This window comes from Lepidochelys kempii, chromosome 5 (genome assembly GCF_965140285.1).
Source record: "Lepidochelys kempii isolate rLepKem1 chromosome 5, rLepKem1.hap1, whole genome shotgun sequence".
NCBI classification, from domain to species: Eukaryota; Metazoa; Chordata; order Testudines; family Cheloniidae; genus Lepidochelys; species Lepidochelys kempii.
Genome location: NC_136384.1, coordinates 92,237,713 through 92,257,109, shown reverse-complemented (window position 1 = coordinate 92,257,109; position 19,397 = coordinate 92,237,713). Strand labels below are relative to the sequence as shown.

General features: G+C 40.3%; 2 protein-coding genes across 8 annotated transcripts in view; one reads left to right on the top strand and one right to left on the bottom strand.

Moving 5' to 3' along the window:
- Window positions 1-15,532, bottom strand: part of HNRNPK (heterogeneous nuclear ribonucleoprotein K) — a 26,826-nt gene extending 11,294 nt beyond the window's left edge. The window contains exons 1-11 of one of the 6 annotated variants that reach the window (XM_073345048.1): window positions 15,394-15,531; window positions 12,522-12,596; window positions 12,333-12,415; window positions 11,101-11,198; window positions 9,116-9,172; window positions 7,562-7,605; window positions 6,519-6,591; window positions 5,830-5,943; window positions 4,349-4,477; window positions 3,128-3,435; window positions 2,888-2,942 (exon numbers count right to left, since the gene is read on the bottom strand). In XM_073345048.1, the coding sequence (XP_073201149.1) occupies window positions 2,888-2,942; window positions 3,128-3,435; window positions 4,349-4,477; window positions 5,830-5,943; window positions 6,519-6,591; window positions 7,562-7,605; window positions 9,116-9,172; window positions 11,101-11,198; window positions 12,333-12,381 (927 nt within the window). In that variant the 5' untranslated portion in view covers window positions 12,382-12,415; window positions 12,522-12,596; window positions 15,394-15,531. Of the gene's footprint in view, window positions 1-2,887; window positions 2,943-3,127; window positions 3,436-4,348; window positions 4,478-5,829; window positions 5,944-6,518; window positions 6,592-7,561; window positions 7,606-9,115; window positions 9,173-11,100; window positions 11,199-12,332; window positions 12,416-12,521; window positions 12,597-14,981; window positions 15,007-15,056; window positions 15,198-15,393 lie in introns of those variants that run through there. The other 5 variants (XM_073345052.2, XM_073345047.2, XM_073345049.1 and 2 more) reach the window with 5 other exon arrangements.
- RMI1 (RecQ mediated genome instability 1) lies at window positions 14,522-19,397 on the top strand. Of its 2 annotated transcripts, XM_073345046.2 has the most exons (3): window positions 14,522-15,759; window positions 17,472-17,656; window positions 17,768-19,397. In XM_073345046.2, exons 2-3 carry the CDS (start codon window positions 17,507-17,509, stop codon window positions 19,373-19,375), a joined length of 1,758 nt encoding a protein of 585 aa, XP_073201147.1. In that variant the 5' UTR covers window positions 14,522-15,759; window positions 17,472-17,506; the 3' UTR covers window positions 19,376-19,397. The 2 variants fall into 2 exon arrangements, with proteins under 2 accessions (XP_073201147.1, XP_073201146.1); XM_073345045.2 differs by having other exon boundaries at window positions 17,472-19,397.

Sequence of the window (19,397 nt, the reverse complement as noted above, 5' to 3'; positions counted from 1 at the left end):
TGGGACAGAAAAAGGAATATGCAAAAGCCTTGATAGAGGATTTGATGAAGAGTATTCAGGTTCTTCACCACAGGTGTTATGGATGTAGGGTTAAACCAAAAACGTAGCAGATTCCAGTAATCTGTCACTAAGAAGCAAAGACAGCACTGTTCTGACAAGATTCCAAAATAGTCTGTCCATTTAAGTCTTTTCTTGAGTTTAAGACACTTCCAACTCCAGAGTTTCTGACATCCTGATCAAGAAGCCTTGAAACTGCCTCAAGTCATCACCACCTAATGTTGAAGTAATGTAAAGCAACACTCAAAGACCGACAGTTGATGCTCAACCTTGCCTTATAATCACTAATCCAGTGACTGGACATCTTGAATAGGTCAATTCTAATCTTAATACAAGAAAAGATGATCTAATAAGGGAAAGAATCAGTATCACAGAGTTTCTAGGAGTAGAGAGAAAATACTGCAGACTTCTCAGTGAACTCTTCAATCCTCACTCTCTAGAAAAGATCTTAACTTTTGTTGGGGTAGACAAACTAGGAATCTCTCAATGGACTTCTCTTGTCCCCTAGAGTTCACCAGGCTCCTTGTGATCATGAAACAAATGGGCTGTATTGACAGAATCTGACAAATGGCGAAGGACGAGAAGTTCATGGAAAACGGCTGTGAGAGCACATACTTAGTAGCAAAATTCAAAATCTCTGGTAACAGTCTAATTTTTCCTAATATAAACAAGGGTCTAGGCCAGGGGTTCTCACAACACATTTTTGGTGGCCTCTGACTCTGACAATTTTTTTGGTGGCCCCTGACTGACAATTTTTCCTAAAACACTTAATTAACTTCAGGAAACAAAACAAAAAAACAAGTATGCACATATACATGTCCAAATCATTATAATTTATCTATGTAGGGTTTTTCGTTGCAGACGCAATAATACAAATACTGTACAGTTATCTCTATTCTTTACTGGATCAAAAGAGAACAGAAACATAAATAAGGTGCTTTGAACATTCTTGGTTTTTTTTTTTCCTCGTTTCTTTTGCTTTTTTGGGTTGTTGGTTTGGGTTTTTTTTTTTAAGACTTGCTAGCTATAAGTAAGTCTGCGGTGAAAAGCAGTATTTGTATGTTTGTATGTATCACTTTTGACTGCAGGCTTACTCAGCCCCAGCAAGCCTGGGGACAAATTAAGCCCTGGATGGGTAGGTGGGTTCAGAGGCAGCGGAGGCCAGGGGTGTTGGGGCAGGCAGTGGGGGCCAGAGGTGATAGGGAAGGTGGGGGTAAGCTTGGGGACAGAGCCCGCCACCACACAGCCAAGGAAGGGAGCCCAAAGCCCCATGTCCAGGGGACAGGGCCTGGGGACAGAGCCCGAAGCCGTATGGTGGGAGCCTGCTATCCACCACCCCAGGCTGAAGCATAACCCTACCACTCCCGGGAAGGTGGAGAACTCACTAACTGCCTGCTCCTCCAGCTTGTCTCTCCCCAGAAGGAGGTGGGGCGGCTTTGCCTCCCGCTCCCTCAAACCACTGCCCAGGAGCCTGTGGCTGCAAGAAAAGCTGCTGTTGGCCATATTTGAGAAACGTTGATCTAGATGTTTGTGGGTACATTTAGAGACAGAAGATATGGAAAAGCCATCATGAAACATCAAATTTATAAATTCTGATTGGAGTATATATTGAGTTGAAATCCAGGTACCTCTGGAATTTACCTGAGCTCTCAATCCAGAGGAAAAAAGAATTAAGTGAAGAACATGAGTGATAAGATATTCAAGATAACTTGGGGCAGGTGACAATCTGCAGAAAAGTGGCAACTGACACTTGAACTGGGGGCCAAATGGGCAGTACCTGCAGCAGGACCCAACAACACTAGAATGGAAAGCAGCAAGCCATCTGAATGCTCATATCTGGCTTGCCTTGCCTTTTAACTTAAAAATCATTCTTGGACCAATGGCATCTCTCAGACGATGGCCCCAAACTTAAGTCAGAGTAGCACTCCATCACTTTTTTCTGAAGCCGTGATGAATAAGTCCCAGAAGCTTCAGAATACATGAAACCACAAAGATCCAATAGCTTTAAATCTTAACATTTTTGATACTTTTCTGAGAAGCACTTTTAGGCAAGATGTGCACTGCACAATGGGGGCAGTAGAGCTTCTCCTGCGGACATAGCCACCACTATTCGTTTATGTGGGTTTATTATACTGACAAGTCTGCATAGTGGCTACATGAGTGATCTTGCAACTGTACTGCTGTAAGCTTGCTAGTGTAGACGTGGTCTAACAGTGTCACAGCTATCTACAAGATCTAACAAAGTTTAGCACATATTCTATAAAGAATAGGAGTACTTGCGGTACCTTAGAAACTAACTAATTTGAGCATAAGCTTTCGTGAGCTACAGCATTTGATGCATCCGATGAAGCGAGCTGTAGCTCACGAAAGCTTATGCTCAAATAAATTTGTTAGTTTCTAAGATGCCACAAATACTCCTTTTCTTTTTGCGAATACAGACTAACACGGCTGCTACTCTGAAACCTGTCACATATTCTAAGGGACCATTCAAGATGAAGTGGCCTATTAGAACCCATGTGATCATAGGACAAAAAGGCGAGTTAGTGGAGACAAACTGACAGAGCACCATGGCTGATAACAGGAAAACAAGCTGACTCAGGCAGTGGCGTATGCCCCTTCTAGCTTCAGTCCTAAATGTCCCTTTCCATGAGGGAGCTGTGAAGTGTACCTTTTGCACTGTTCTGATGGGTCCCTGCTTTCTAGAACTTTGAGAAACAAAAATACATATCCTAGACCAGGTACTTGAAGAGGCAATTCTTGAAGGAGAACAAACAAGTAAGGTTTTTTTGGTCAATACATGGTAAATTACAATACAAATTAAAATCCTTACCATTCCATCGTAACGGTCTCCAGGTCTGCCCCTCCGGTCATAAGACATAAGATCTCTACAATGAAAGAAAAAAACCAAAACTGGTGTATAACTTAAGTATTTTTACTTATGTAAGGTCACATTTTAGTTCAAAATTGCTAAGTCAATTTGATAATCTGCAACAAACACAGGAAGCCCAAATAGTAATCAACAAATTCTACTCTTTAGAATTATTTTGTATGTCCTTGCGCAACAACTCACCCGCCACGAGGAGGCGGAGGAGGAGGAAGAGGAAGATTACGTGCTCTGCTACCACCTCTGCCACCACGACCTGGAGGAGGGGGAGGGGGTCCTCTGCGAGGGCTCATGTCATCATAATCTCGTCTTGATGGAGGCATGGGACGCCCACCACGACCAGGAGGCATTCGATCAAAGCCTCCCCTTCCACGCATTGGAAATCCTACAGGACGTCCCCTTCTATCATCAAACATCATTGTGAAGCCACCATAGTCATATGTTTCATCATAGAAATTGGGGTCATATGGCTGTGCCCGTCCTTTGATTGGAGACTAATTAAAAAGTAGAGAAAGTTCGCATTTGACTGTTAAAATTAATAGACCTCAGTATAATACATAAAAGTATAAAACAATACTTTAAACCACCAATTTAAAGAGTTTGAAAATTATCCCTGTACATTTTGATAAGTATCATGCTTGTGAAGAGTACATCTAGCAACCCTGGCATGTCCTCAGTTTATCCACAGAATAGGAACAGAAGAGGCAGAACGAGCATGAACTTTCCTATTAGGCTATGTCTACACTACCACGTATGTCAGAAAAACTTTAATGTCGCTTGGGGGTGTGAATATTCCACCCCACGGAACAACATAAATTATGCCAGCGTAAGTGCTAGTGTGCACAGCATCATATCGGCGGGAGAGCTTCTCCCGCTGCTTATTGAGAATGGATTAATTATGTCAACAGAAGAAGTCTCTTCTGTTGGCATAGAGCTGCTACATGAGAGCTTTTACAGCAGCGCAGCTGCACTGCAATGCTGCGCTGCCATAACCTCTTAGGTGTAGACAATAGCCTCGATATGCTTCCTATGAAGTTCAACTCTGCTGGAGACAGGACTCAAGGATCAGAGAGTAATTCAGTTGCTGTGCCCATTCTTTTCTGATTTTATTCTGTCCCGGACTCCCTTTATATCATTCAGTATATAAGAGAAAGTGAACAATGCCTTTTTTTGTAGAAATACTGCATTTTTTTTAAATGTAAAAAGAAAACATTTTCTAGAATTGGCCTGAAACTTATTTAACACAGGGCACCAATAGCCAAACTGTAACTTTTGGTTATAATTGCCATATGCTAGAATAGAAATGGAACCCAGAAGACTAAAGTGTCATGTCCCTATCTTGAAAACATCTAGGCACGTTATAACAAAATACTGATCTTTAAATAAGTGAATCTAAAAACATGTTACCTCTGATATAAGATCCAGGATGATCTTGATGCATTCCACAACTCTATCAGGCTTTCCACCAATAAGTACCACTCTGTCCGTGGAATGAGGACAGCACTCTTGAAAAAGTTTAATGGTGGTCTGAGTGTTCTGTTAAAAAAAGAAACATTTCAACTACACGTATTTAAGCATGACTAATAGCTCACCAAGAAAACTAAGAAAAAACCCAGCAATATTTGTGTGCGTGTGTGTGTGTGTGTGTGTATATATATATATATATATATATATATATATAAAATAAATAAAATAAATAAATAGAGATACAGTCAACTTAACCTAGGCAATTAAAATTCTTAATAGTTTCAGTAGACTTGGTTCCTGAGCTCTCCTGCAAACATCTTAAACAAATTCTACACCACATTGTGAAATGCACAAACTGAAGGAGAAAATTTTTTCCTCTCATCTTTTGGTTACAGTAACCCAAGATTAATTTTAATGATAGGATAAAAAAAGCACAGACCTGTATTTTTAAATTTTCAGCATCCTTTCAAAACCAAGTAACTCTGTAACCCCAGGATTTAACTTGTAATGTAGGTCTATTGTGGTACAGAAATAATATCAAAGATCTTCTTAGGCTGCTTATTTTGTTTTACAGTCGAAATAGTCAATATTTGACTATTTTATACAATAAAAAACTCAAGTAATTAAATTATATCAATCTGTTTTGAAGAGCTAATGATGCATCTAAATTATTAATGGTTTAAAATGAAAGACTAAATATTAAATTGATCAATTTTATCCACATATAAATTTAAAATGAGTGCACAAGAAAAATGTAATTTTTTTTGTATATAAAAACCATTACACGAATCAGAGAAGTCAGGGATTTAAAGTATTATTGGTAAAAATTTGTTACCGAGCAGCAGGGTGTGAAAAATATTAGAATCTTCTAAGCAACTATAATTTTACAATTTGTAGGACTACCTCTATCAGTACCAGGCTATTTTTCATATCCTTCCAAAAGCTACATAAATATTTACTAAGTTATTTGACCAGACACAGCCTAAATTTTTTTTTGTATTGGTGTCCATGCCATTCAACACCAAATAGAATGGTTACATTGTATATTTATAAAAAACCAAAAATGTTAAGGAAGTCTTCATAGGTTTCTAAGATGTTTTTAGAAAAAAATGGTGATCCAAATTAGACTTAAATATAGTACACTTTAGTGGACAGGACAGACCAAAAGTCATAGGCTTTATCACCATCTGTCCCGGGCTCACTGTACAACTGTAGCAAATCCTACAATAAGCTATGTACAAGCAGACCCCTTTGCCAGCATGGAAATCCGATGTGAAGTCAGTTCTGAGTAAGTCACATTGCCAGTGTTAAAAATAAAGCAGTCACGGAATGCACCCCGCCATGCTGGAACCCACCTATAAATACAAAACTAGTAAATATCTTATAAAACAAATCTGGATAATGGGGAAAAATTATGATACCTCTCGGAGTTCTTTGATTTTAGCACCCTTGACGCCAATAATTCCTCCTGCCAGACTCTGGTGAATCAACAGCCTTAGCTCGCAGTCAAAGTCACTTCCTTTGTAGTGCTGGTACTGTGGTAAAAGTACATAGAAAAATTTGTACACAATGAAGATCAGCCAAATATAGCACAAATCTGTCTTGAATAAATATTTAGCGTAGTGCTATTTCTATTTTTTCAGATCGTACAAAGTTCTAAACAGATCTATAGCTGGCCAAAAACGGCTGAAATTTGTTTCTGTATTTCCTATGCTTTGACTACATAACCACTGAAGAACCATGCAGCACTGCGTGGGGTCAAGATAGCATGGTGCAACATCACAGCCGGAGCAAGTAAAATGAAGAGTTTAGGATGGAATGTTCCCAATGTCCATTTTTGCCTGATTATTGGAAGCATTTTAGTAATTGTGAAGTACCAAATTCTTGTATGTTTAACCTTAAGACAATTTTTTCTGCTGTATCAGAATGCAATTTGTGATAAACTGAATCCAAAAATTGATCTCTTAAATTATTGATTCTTATTGTCTAAGAGTTTGTAACACTTCCCTCCACTAAAAGAAGCTTAATTTACATATAAAGAATAGCACGGACAGAATTGTCATTTGATGTTTTACATTTCTGAAGATGCAAGTAGAGGAAAAAGGCATACCTCTTCTAAGGTAGGGATAATTTTCTTCAAAATTTCTCCAATTGTTTCAATGTCTGCACTTATACTCAATATGCTGTCAAAGGCCGCAAGTGCCAGATAATAAAGAGAAGGTGAAAAAAAAAAACAGAAGTAAGTTTTGCATTCATAATCATAGAACTCAAAACAACTTACTACAGAGTACAATTTACAGTATTCCCCATTTAAAGTAAACCTGTTTACTGAATTTACAACACATGCATCTTTGTTTATGCCCAATATATACACACGATAAATTTAAGATTAGATCTTGCAGAGGCAGAGAGATCAAGAGACAGAGCAAAAGACAGAGCAAGAGAGAAAATGGGATTTTGGAAGGGCTCAGATTAAGTGGGCAAGAAACTGATGCAGAACTGAAAGTTGAAGTGAATATTCGTGTTCCCCACCACCACTAATTTAGGATACCCTCGCTATTACATCAGTAAAACTGGCACACCTTCTCATAGGAAAAGTAGGGATATGCAAGTGGTGAACATTATATTCGGAGTAAGGTTATGAGACCAGTTAGAAATTACTAATGGGGCTCTGCAAGAAAACAAATACAAAGCAAGACAAAAAAAACCCCAAAAACCAACAAAAAAAACCCCAAAAAACCAACCCCCCCAAATAAATAAAAAGACAACACAAATGAGAAGTGAAGGAAAGTGAACCAGAGAGTTAGCATTTCATCAGAAAAAATTATGAACAGGCAATGTTGGGGGAGCAAGGTGGGCCACAAAAAGACAGAGCGAGAGATTATTTTGAAACAATTTGATTTACAATGCAGCAAATATGCAACACTTGAAGCTGTGCTCCTTCCATTGAAATAAAATTAGTGAATTGTTTGGGTGGGCAACTCACGTAAAAGTTCAGTGACAAAAAGACTTAATGGGGAAAATAAGACAGAAAACTTGAAAAAACAATACACCGTCTATAAGGGGATACTATTTAATTATATAAAAGGCAGGTAATAAAATACATTTCTCTCTTTCTAATCAGGCAGTGAGGCATAAACTGTTGGGACATACCGCTCGGGGCCACTGCTGTCTGGGACTGAAACACTGGCATTGTACTGCATTGGTCATTGGCGTTCGTGGATGTTGGCATTGGGCATGGGCATTCAATCGGAAGTTGTCAAGTATGGCACCCGTTTGGCAACGAGCACATTTTTGGGCATAGCCAACCAGGGTTTTCACATGGGCGTTCAGGGGCGGATGGGCCAACGTCATGATGGGCAACGCAGGGGCAAGTCGATCCAGTACATGGGCAACGGAGATATATGGCCAAAAAAACAAGGAGAGGGAAAAGGGGGAAAAGCAATAAATTTTAATTTAATACAAACTATACTCATTACTCTCAATTAATGAAACAAGCTTAAGTTGTTCTGAAGACTAACACAATAACGGATTGCTACATTGACTGTGGCTTAACATTTATGGACCTTAAAATGAGTTACTTGATCTAACTATACTACTTTTTACTTTTAGCATACGATGTTTCAGTAGTAGGCTGGCTCATGAGGGTAGACACAAAACCTGTTGAGATTCAGATTACTGAAATCCTGGGCAAACTGGGAAAGTTAATATTCCAGATAATTATATATGATATCTGGATTTTTTCCCCCTTTAATAAAAGAACACTAGCTGCCAAAGAAGTCAGTTAATGTGCATATGGTTCCTGACCATTTTCAATTCTAGTTGATAATGTTTATGAATTTCCAAGCACAATTTTTACAAGGAGTTCAGTTTACGTATTTAAAATTTAAATAATCTAATGAAAAATGTAGACAAATCTGATACCAACTGTGAAAATGATACACTACCAAATATGGTGTTTAACGAAGTGTCTTTCAAAAAAGAAAAACTGCTGAAATCATAGCTGATGTCAAGTACAAGAGGATAAACTAATGAAATTTCTTTTTAAGTGTTGCCAAGTTTTATAAACAAACATTTACGTTGAATATGTGTCTAATCACAAGAGTCAACCCACTATAAAACGTGAATAGTAGATAAATCATGATCATTTAAAATCTTCCAAGTTACAGAATAAAATGTTTGTATGCTGTTCTATACCCATATTTAAATCATGCAATCTTCTTAACATTAATGTCTTTGTGCTTCATGTGCAAGCTGTTAAAGTAAGAACAGATGGACAGTTTTAAAAAAAGGAAGTCTAAAAAATATTCATCTATCACTGGGTTAAGCCAGCCACCTGCAATGGTTTTCAGTAATACTATAATTGATTCACACATATGGGAAATGGTGCAATTAAGGGTTTTAAGCTCTGTCAATATTTCTAATTAGATTGTTAACTCACTTGAAGTGTATAATTTAGTGGAATCCTGTTAATACGCAAAGAGGTTTAATACAAACCTCCTCCCACATAACTCAATCTGGGTTTTAATTACAATATAAACTCAAAAACCTTGAGGTTATCTATTCTAACAGTCATTACAAATGGCTTGTAACTAGACTATTAAGGTCTAAAACTGATTTTCTCAATTTCTAGAAATGCATGTAATCAGGTTTAAATGCAGTGTTCTGAAAGAATCGTTAAATTAGTTCAAACTCTCAAATACTCACGTCTGTACGAAGTGCCTTAATATTTTTGCCACCTTTTCCAATCACTGCTCCAGCATTCTGAAAAAATATTCAAAAATTACACAATGCCAATGCAAAATTTATTTTTCCAAAGGGAAATAAGTTTAAAAATGACATTTATTTTTGCATCAGGTTGATTTTAGCATGCCTTTAAAGACAGTTTTCTTTAAAAGGGTTCAAATTAAATGATGGTGAAGAAACTGAGACAAGCTATGCAAACTGAAAAAAGGCTGACAGATCTGTTACTGCTCAATTAAGAAAAAGCAAAATTTTGCAATCTAATAAAATTTCCATATTAACTTTAAATTTCTGGGTTTTTCAGTCTGCATCACTACAATATCAAGATATAGTTCACCTCTGAAAAGTGACATTTGGCATTATGAGGTTCCACATTTATTGTGCAGGTAAATGGCTTTTAGATTAAATCTGTTCAGTTTATAGGAAGGTTTATCATCTTAATTGCCAGCACTATAAAACTTGACTTTTAGATTGCATAATGCTCCTTGACAACTACTTGTAATAAAGGGTCTACAGTCCAAGTGTTGCCCTTGATTACACCTATGCAACTCTACTGCCTTCTTGCAAGGTACAACCCAAGTTATGATATGAAGACAATGGAGTTGAAGTGGCTCTGCAATTTGGATTTATCCGATTTATTTACAAGCCAAAAAACAATCCAGTTCACATTCAGAATCCACCATGTTGTGAAAAGTTAAGAGCGGTAAAAAAAACCTTACTTCAACTAAATAAAGTAGGTATGACTCAATACATATAGAGAGGTTTGTTGAGTAAGGTGATGCCAATTTAGAATGTCACTTTCCTGAGTAAGTCTACATTTCACATTTTAGATTAGTAGAATAAATTTGCAGCAGTCTATAATATTGGTAGATGTTCAACAATGGCAAATAAATGTATCAAACTAGGCTGTTACATTGACTGGTGTATTAAAATCACCTGCTTACTATGCTGCAGGTTCTTCAAATACTATACTGAGTATGTCGAACTTGTTCTGCAACAATTTATGTAATCCATCTTCTAGAACTACCACATACAGTCAAAGAAACATAAATCCTAACAATAAAACCCCAACTACAGATTACTTTACTTCAACAAAATAGAAAACCAAGCTGTGCCCATATTTTGATGACTGCATGGCAATTTCTGAGAGAACCAAGGAATTAGCCATAGCAAGATGATCACCTTCTGTCTCAGTGTCGCAGATAAACACAGTGGGGATAAATGCTAAACTAGAGCGAACTGACATATAAAAATGTATATCCACTGAGGAGCTACCCATGTATTCTTCCACACTGCTCTTTTGCTTACTATGAGGGTGACTAACAATTGCACCGTTGAAAATAGAGTTATTAAAATTCACAGGCATAATTTCCTCCCCCATATTTAAATTGATGATCCCAACTGAACAATGTTCTCCTTACAGCCTTATTACCTGAGGTTAATTTTTAGTCCAAGCCCAGGAAATAACCTGCACTTTAACTGTTATTGCTTAACTTCCTGGTTACTGGCTTAAAATGTAAGACCTTAAAAATCACTAAGGACTAATCCCGGTAAAATTACATTAAAAAAAAAGAAAAGGAGTAGAGACTAACAAATGCCACAAGTACTCCTTTTCTTTTTGTGAATACAGACTAACACGGCTGCTACTCTGAAACCTATCATAAAAAAAAATCACTTTTTATCTGCAACATCCCATCACCACATTCAATATGCCAAACAATCAAATTTCATTTGACTATTTTAAAAGATGATCTACATGGTGTTGCTATTTCTGCTACAACACTGTATGTTAGTTCTCTCAGCAGAGTGAAAAATAAAGTTTTATTTTACATTTTTGTTTATAAACCTTCAACTAGAAACTCAAGCACCAAGATTATATGCTTTGCTATGATTGCCTGCATAATTGCTACTACACACTTTAAAGAGGTAACATATTTCAAGTATATTACTTTGCTCTGAAGCAGGATGCGCAGTTCTACCATTTCATCAGTGTTGCGAGATCTTTTGAAAGCCTGTTCTTCTTCCATATCTTCTGCAGGACGTTTTCCTATAGTTTCATAGGGAAGGAATGCAAACACTCATTTAGCTTTCACTATGCCATATTCAAAATGTGTGCACTTCGATACCAATGTTCCTGATCAAACTTTGTTTGATTAAGCGGATACCAATGTCAAATCCAAAAGCTAAATATACTGAACATTTGTAACCAAAATAATTCACAATTCCAATGCAAAAACTGTGGTAATTAACATTCTTACAGAATGGTGATCTTAATATCGCAATCATTTATAATCTATGAAGTACAGTCTAAACCAAGATGTTGGGGGTTTGTCGCTTTTATGAAATTTAGGTCTACACCATTTATTAAGATATACTTATGATGACAATAGTGCTGTTTTACAATTTCCAAAATTCTCAAAAGATAAACATATCCAAAAGGTTGAAAATAGTTTACCCCATTGCTGAGTACTACTGGAATAATTTGCAATGCAACAATTCAAATACTCTCTTTACAAGCTGGCATCAATTACTATGAAAGCTGAATTACTGCTGCTGTTTTGAATTTTGCCACTGATCAGAAGATCCTGAGTAAGCAATGCATACTATCTGTAGTTCTTTTGTGCAAAATACTAAGTAAATAAAAGCTGCAATAATGACGCCGACTAGTACTTGCTTCTATTGACCAGAAATACGAGCTAAATAATGGATAGATAAAACAATTTTTAAATCCTTAGTTTTTATACTGATTTGATTAGCATCTGTATATACACATACACACATGCTAAACAAGAACACGCAGTAATGCACTGACAAGATAGCCAAACTCATAGCACTGAATCAAAATTCAAAATGTAACATTATTTGACCATTAAGAAATTTTCAGAAGTGTCACAGTCAATGCATAAGAGGTACTGCGACCTACTGTCTTGTACATCTGAGTTATTGAATTTGTGAATGCAATTAGTATTTTAACAGTTTAAGCCTTCTAAAGTATTTAAAAGCATATAGCCTTTATAGAAATGCTTAAAATTGTCTCAAGGCTAAACATACAAGAATTTGGTACTCACAATTACTAAAATGCTTCCAATAATCAAGCAAAAATGGACATTGGGAACATTCCTTCCTAAACTGTTCATTTTACTCGCTATATAAACTTGCATATAGCTTTTATAGAACTTACCATTTGTCTCTGTGTTGGTAAAGGTCTCCTCTTGCTGCTCGGTCTCCATCACTACCTTTTATTTTTAGACTAGTAAATGGAACCTGTCAAAGAATAAAAAGGCTAGCACAAGTACTCTTTATAGAAAAAATCGAACTGTGCATCTTGCTAAAAAGAACAATCAAAGAGACAACTGCTTCTAGAACTTACGATTATATATCCTTGCTGAGCAAAACTGAAGTGTTCTGGGCGGGATCAAAACCAACAGCCTATTGCTTCAATAGCCTATGAAAACCAACATACATTAATTTTAGTCTTGTTCATTTACAGTTACAGTCTAGAACAAGAGTACATTGAAGCTGATGCATTCACCTTTCCACTGTAAACGCTATTATACAGTTTTTCTTTAGAACTCAGACAGCATGAGGCCTTAACATAAAAATGCCAATAACTGATTTTTCCCACTTCCAGTCAATATGTAGTTACTGAAATATTGTTTTGCATTTGTTCATAATTTTCAGATTACGTTTAGCAACATTTCAGTATTCACCTTTCACTCAACAAATGGGAACTTCAAATTCTAAAATTAAATGAGACAAATCAATCCTTATTACACACAGCACACTAACACTTTAGACTTATGCACATTTTATTTTGAGGGGTTTCCACGGTCTATCTGTAAACAGGAGAGACTACTCAAGTTAAAGCACAATTACAAAAGCCAGTAACAATTTATTAGCCACATCAACTTGTTTTTAATAGGGCTTTTAACTCCAATATCAGCTGTGAGTCTTTAGAATGATAAAAGATCTACCTGTAAGTTTAGGAAAACTTTACTAAAAGCACTGCACAAGCATATTTTACACTCATGTATACACATACAACTGCTATCACACATTAAAAGCAGTAAAATATATTCAAGTGTAAACTATACATTTGCCTGCTTGCGTAAGAATGTTCAGAAATTGCATTGTCTGAAATCCTATTAAGTATAGATTTGCACAGTATTCTTTAAGTAACATTTCAACAACTAAATACATCAAAAAATAGGTTTCCTAGGCTAACAAAAACTCCATGCTGGTTTAGAATTCTTGGTATTCTCTACCTGAAGTTTGACTTAATACTGTTGATTAATTCAGGATATTTAACAGGTTTATGCAGACAAATGGGCAATATCCATAGTATTGTTATAAATCACTGCATTATTCTAGAAAAAAAATATTTGGGGAGCGCCCAAACTAGCCTTTGTAAATGTATTAACTCTCTGAAATTAACTATTAACTCGGGGATAAAAAAAAGATTAGTGCAAACATATTTTCAAGTCTATATTTCTGCCACAATTGAGGAAAAAAGTGAACTCCAAAAAGTTCAAATCGATTGTGAATATATGGCCTGGGGATGTAACCGTGACATTTCCGAGCCGTATTTCCATTGCTGCTAACGCCATCAGGACATTGGCATTGGCATGCTCCATATTTACTGAGCTGCTTACAGGCGGCTCGAATGCTCCCAAGCGGGACTGGTGTGTGACTAATTCACGCTGGCTATAGTGCTAGGCTAGAAAGTGCCAGTCCAAAAGCATGACACGAATAACGTAGCAGCAAGCCATAAATACTGTACAAGAACCGATACTCAATAGGGCAGTGGAGGGGAGATTACAGTGCCTACAACTTGCCCTGTGCTGGTGTAACCCTTTTGCGCATCGGGACGGGAGGAGCTTAGCCGAGACTGGCCACAACAGCCGCACCGCGCGATGAGAAGTGGGGCAGGGTGGGCCGCCACCCCAACCCACTCGCCCAACAAGCGGGATACTCGCTGTCTGAGAAGCGAGCAGCCGCGCCTCCGGACTCGGCCGCTCCCGGTGTCAGATCTGATAGAGCTGCCCCGCTCCCAGAGGGGGTGGGGGGGGGGGAGAGAGGGAGAAAGAAGCCGACTGGCCGAGTTATATAATCTCTTCTCCCCCCGAGATGACTCCGGAGCTTCTCTCTTTCCCGGCGGCAGGTCAGGGAAAAGAAATGGCGGCCGCTGTAATGGCGCCTACGCGCTGCTAGGCGGAGCCGGGAGCGGAAAAGCCACCACCACGCGGTCACACGAAGGCCTACCCCTTGGCTGCCCGGGCGGACACAAAAGAGGCGCCTAAGAGCCCTCGCACCATGGCCTGCCCGGGCGGATAAAGGCCTCCCAACAAGAAAGGAGCCCCCCCCCCCCCCCGCCATGATCGCCCTGCGGGATCCGAGACCCAACCCGGATCCCGCAAAAATCGACACAGGCCCCGCACGGGCCACCACGCACGCTGGACACCTCTCCCCGATTACGCGCCATGATCCCCCAACAGCCAGTCCCCCACACCGAGTTAGCAAAACAAGCCCGCAGAGATCACCCCGCCCCCGCCCCGCCAGGTCCGACTGCGGGAGGGAAGGGGGGAGAGACTCGGCGTATGCGAGAACCGACCGGGGGGGGGGGGGGGCTACAATCCCTCAGGGCACGGATCTGCTCAACCCACTCCCGCAAAGGGGGAAGACGTCTGCCCTCGGGCAAAGGAGGCAGTGCCCTGGTGAGCGAAGAGAGCTGGCAGCGTGACAGTGCAGGCTGATGCACAGTTACAACCAGGCCGCCCGCCTCACTGTGTCTCGAGACGGATTGGCGCAAACGGGGCCCGACTTCATTTACAGCGGGAGGAGGAATCCCACGCGCTGCATCGTCCCCCTTTCTCCTCAGGGCCGGCCTCTCCAGGCTACGTCTTACCGCGCTGCGCGCTCTCTCGTCCCAAGCAGCGACGCACCAGTCGCCTGCCCCACCGACTCGAGTGCGAGAAAGAAAGGGGTGTGGGAACGAACAGCCCCCACCACCAACGCGCACACACACAGCACTTTCAGCCCATTGGCTCAGCCTACAACCCAAGATGGCACGCCACAGCTCTATTGGCTAATAGAGCTGCCCATCACGCCTCAGGCGGTTCCCATTTAGCCCCGCCCTCCGTGGTAGCTACGCAAATCTATTTGGGCCCGAAAACCGTAAGAAAGGTGCCCGGCTTTATTCTCCGGTCGCTCTGCATCGCACTGGCATGTCGGACACCCTTTACCTGACAGGCAGGAGTCACGATAAAAGCTACGACAGCAACAAGAACCAGCGGGCGGTGTAAGGGAAGCAAGAGCGACCTCCGTCGTGTGGCGAGAAAATGGCGTTTGTGAAAACTCCGCCTCCCTCGTCCGTCTCCGAGATGGGCGAAACTCTCGCGAGGTTCAAAGTCGCGCGCGCTTGGCCGGGCAGTTCCCGGCTGTAAACGATCGTTAGATTTTAGGCTCGGGTCGTGGGGACAGTGCGGAGTACGGCTGGCTCTGCGCATCCAGGCCGTGCGCGCGCGCGCGCGCGCGCTATGCGGGGCGGGAGGAATGGTCTCTGTTGCCTTTTCCTGGCCGCTTGGCTCGCTGCCCCGCCCCGGGTGCGGGTAAGTGGGGCCGCTCCCCGCGAGCCGGGGTTGGTGGGGGCTGGTACCTAGCACGCTCTCCTCTAATCCCGCCAGCCCCACTGCCCGTGGGTCGTGACATTCACAGCAGCGTGCAGCCGGGCTCCGTCCCCAGCGCTCTGCCTAGAGCCGAGCGGCCATGGCGCCTGCGCTCTGAACCGGTTCGAGCGCCGCAGCTAGGTGGTGAGGGTGTTCACGGTGGTTTCTTAGATCCGCTTTCAGAACGCTCTCAGCCGCATGCCTGGGCGGCACCAGTGGCCGCTCTTGGTTGGAAAGCGGCTAAAGCCACTGATTTTGGGGCAGGGCCTGCGTTGCCCTCTGTCTGTGGGGCACCTACTCCACTGCAGACGACACTGCAAGACAAATGACAAAAACAGTTTGCAAATGCAAAGCCCGAGGCAGCAAAACTGATAGCAAAACAGTCCGTCTCGTTGTAATCATACTGAAGTCAGTAGCTCCTACTTGCACAGGATGACCAGGCCCATAAATGTGTGAACACACTGCTTTCTTCTCACGTGGGGGAGAAGGTCTGCTTGCCTTGCAACGTGACTGATTCAGGCAGAAGTTTAGGCCAGGGTGGCTTTTGCCACAGACTAATATATAATTTAGAATTTCATGGAGGAGAAAGGTCTTATCAACCTCTGCTCTTATAATGCTTCTATAGCTCCTTTAAAAATAAAAAACAGCAATAATAAAACTTTAAGCTTTCTGATTACATAATAATGAAGTAAAAAAGGATACAACCTAGCTGTGTATGTTTTATTGAATTTCTTGTTTCTTTTGTTGATCAGTTTTTAAGACCATATAACCCTCAAAGAGCTTTTATTAGTAATATGGGTGTTCCTCAAGGCCTCACGGCTACAATTTGGGACCACCTCTACCTGGAATTTCAGTTTAGTCAAGGTGCCTGGTTGTATGATTTCACATCTTTAAAAGTACTTTGCAACTGGATTCAAGACTTGGACATATCTAGATACTACTTTAGTTCTAACACTTTCATCCAGTTACAGCACTTTTAAGGTCCCCTCTGTGCCATAATTGTACACAAATCCCCTGAGTTGCTCATAGAATAGATGGGTCCTGTCACTTCTACGCATAAGCTTATTAGTAGCAGTGAAAATAAGGACCGTGTTCCTGTCAAAAGTAGAGAAGGTACTAGAGCCATTCCTGGAGGAAGAAAGCAAACATAAACTGAGGCTGAGGAGGACCTCCCAGCCTGCTTTCCACTATTTAATCTGGCAGGGTGGGAGGGAGATGAGACAATGACAGCAAGCGTTCTTTCTGCCAGCAAGAAGAAAGATTTTTGAGTCACAGGCTTGTCAGAAGTCTGTACAAAAGATGGAGTCACCAAGATGGGTTTAGGGAGAGCAGCCTAGTAAAAATCTCAACACTTTCTCAGTTCTTTCTGGTGACCAGCTGGATACTTAGGCCTTGTCTACACTGAGACTTACAGCGCTGAAACTTTATTCGCTCAGGGGTGTGAAAAAACACCCCTCTGAGCAATGCAAGTTTCAGTGCTGTAAAATGGCAGTGTAGATAGTGCTACAGCGCCTAGAGCCTCCCCTCACGGAGGTGGTTTTATTACAGCACCAGGAGAGCTCTGTCTCCCAGCGCTGGAGCTATGACTACACAACCACATTAAAGCGTTGCCATGGTAAGTGGCCCAAGAATAAACTTTTTTTGTTTCTTTTTAGGGGATTCATGCATTTTTCCTATAACTTAAAAGAAAATGAGTGCATCTAGTGTTGCAGGAAAAGTGGAAACCTGGCTTTCTTCTACGTGGCATGTTAAAGTTCCTCTGACGTGGCTAGAAGCTTGTATTAACTGGATCCAACAAGAAAATGGTTGTAATTTAACTCAAGCTCAGATTAACAAACAGGTATTTGAACAGTGGCTTCTTACAGATCTGAGAGATTTGGACTATCCTGTTTTGCCTGATTGTATCTTAGATGGTCCAAAAGGAGAACTGAATGGCTTTTATTCCATACAGATTGATTCACTGGTGGATGTTAGCCAGCCTGCATATTCCCAGTTGCAAAAGATTAGAGGAAAAAATACTGTAAATGAAGAAGTAACAGCCAACACTCAGGCACCCCAAAAGTCCTGGGAAGCAAAGCCTACCCGAATGCTGATGCTGCAGCTAACTGATGGAATACATCAAATTCAGGGTATGGAATACCAACCCATTCCTGTCCTCCATAGTAATCTTCCTCCAGGTACAAAAATTACAATACAGGGTAACATTGCATATCGTCTTGGAGTTCTTTTGCTAAAATCAGAAAATGTTAAATTGTTGGGGGGCGAAGTAGATGCTCTTCTGGAGGACTATGCTCAGGAAAGAGTCCTTGCCAGGGTAATTGGAGAAGCTGAGAACCCTAATCCTGTCAAGCAGCATGATCATGAACAAGGCATTTTAGGAGCTGTTGATGAACTAGGACAAACTCTAGGACCTTCAGATGAAGAGCTTCTAGCAAGTCTTGATGAAAATGATGAATTTACCATAAATCCTGAAGTTCCTTTAGAAAGTGGATATTGTAGCAGAAGTAACAACTCAAATACAGCCACACATTTGCTCCTTTCAAGCAATGAAAACTACTCACAACAGGGATTTGGGATCCTCTTGCCTGGGGCAAATGAAGAACAAAGTGTTCCAGCTATGGAGGATGTTGATGGAGATTTAGATGACTTCTCATTGGAAGATGACTTGTTTTTAGAAGAGGAGATCCAAGAAGAAATTCAGACAATGCAGTCACCGGTCATAAACAAAGCCATAGATATCATTACACAAAGATTTTCACATATGCCAAGATCTTCACTAAGTTACACATCTGAAAAAGATGACAGAGGTCAGTTGGATTCAGTTAGCAAAGAAAAATCCTGTGGGAGAGAACTGTCTGTTGGTGATGAAAGTAGTACAAGTAATTTTTCACTACATCATAATGTACAACACTCCAAGAGCTTTACCAACGATTTCTCCTTGGAACATGTTCTTGAGCAGAAGTGTAATAAGATAGATGTAGTTAAGAGCAGTCAAAAAAATTGTAGTTTTTCTGGCAGTAGATTGTTAAACAAAAGACCAGTTAATTTTTCAAAAACTGATTCAGAGATAAACAAACAAAATTACTGTGTACAAACCTTTTCTTACAGAGCAACAGAGAAATGCAAAAGTCTTGAGTTAGATTCCCCACCTTTTACATATATTTCTGTTCTACTTGCATATACCGCAGAAACTGTTACAACAGTGAAAGTTAAAGCCTTTATTGTAACCCTTACTGGAAATCTCACAAGCAGCAGTGGCTTCTGGAATATAATGGCAAAAATCTCTGATGGTACCGCTTATCTAGAGGTAGACATTGCTGATGAAATTCTAACAAGCTTAATTGGATTTTCAGTGCCTGAAATGAAACAGTTAAGGAAAGATCCCATTCTACATCAGAAGCTTAAGGATGGTTTGCAGAAATGCCAAAGAGAACTGATAGATCTTTGTTGTTTGATGACTATTGAATTTAATCCCTTTCAGTCTAAAGCAACAGTACTAATTTTACAAGATGTTGATGCAGTAGATCTAGAAAACTTGAAGAAACGTTTAGATAAATAGTTGGAGGAAAAATCTATAGAAA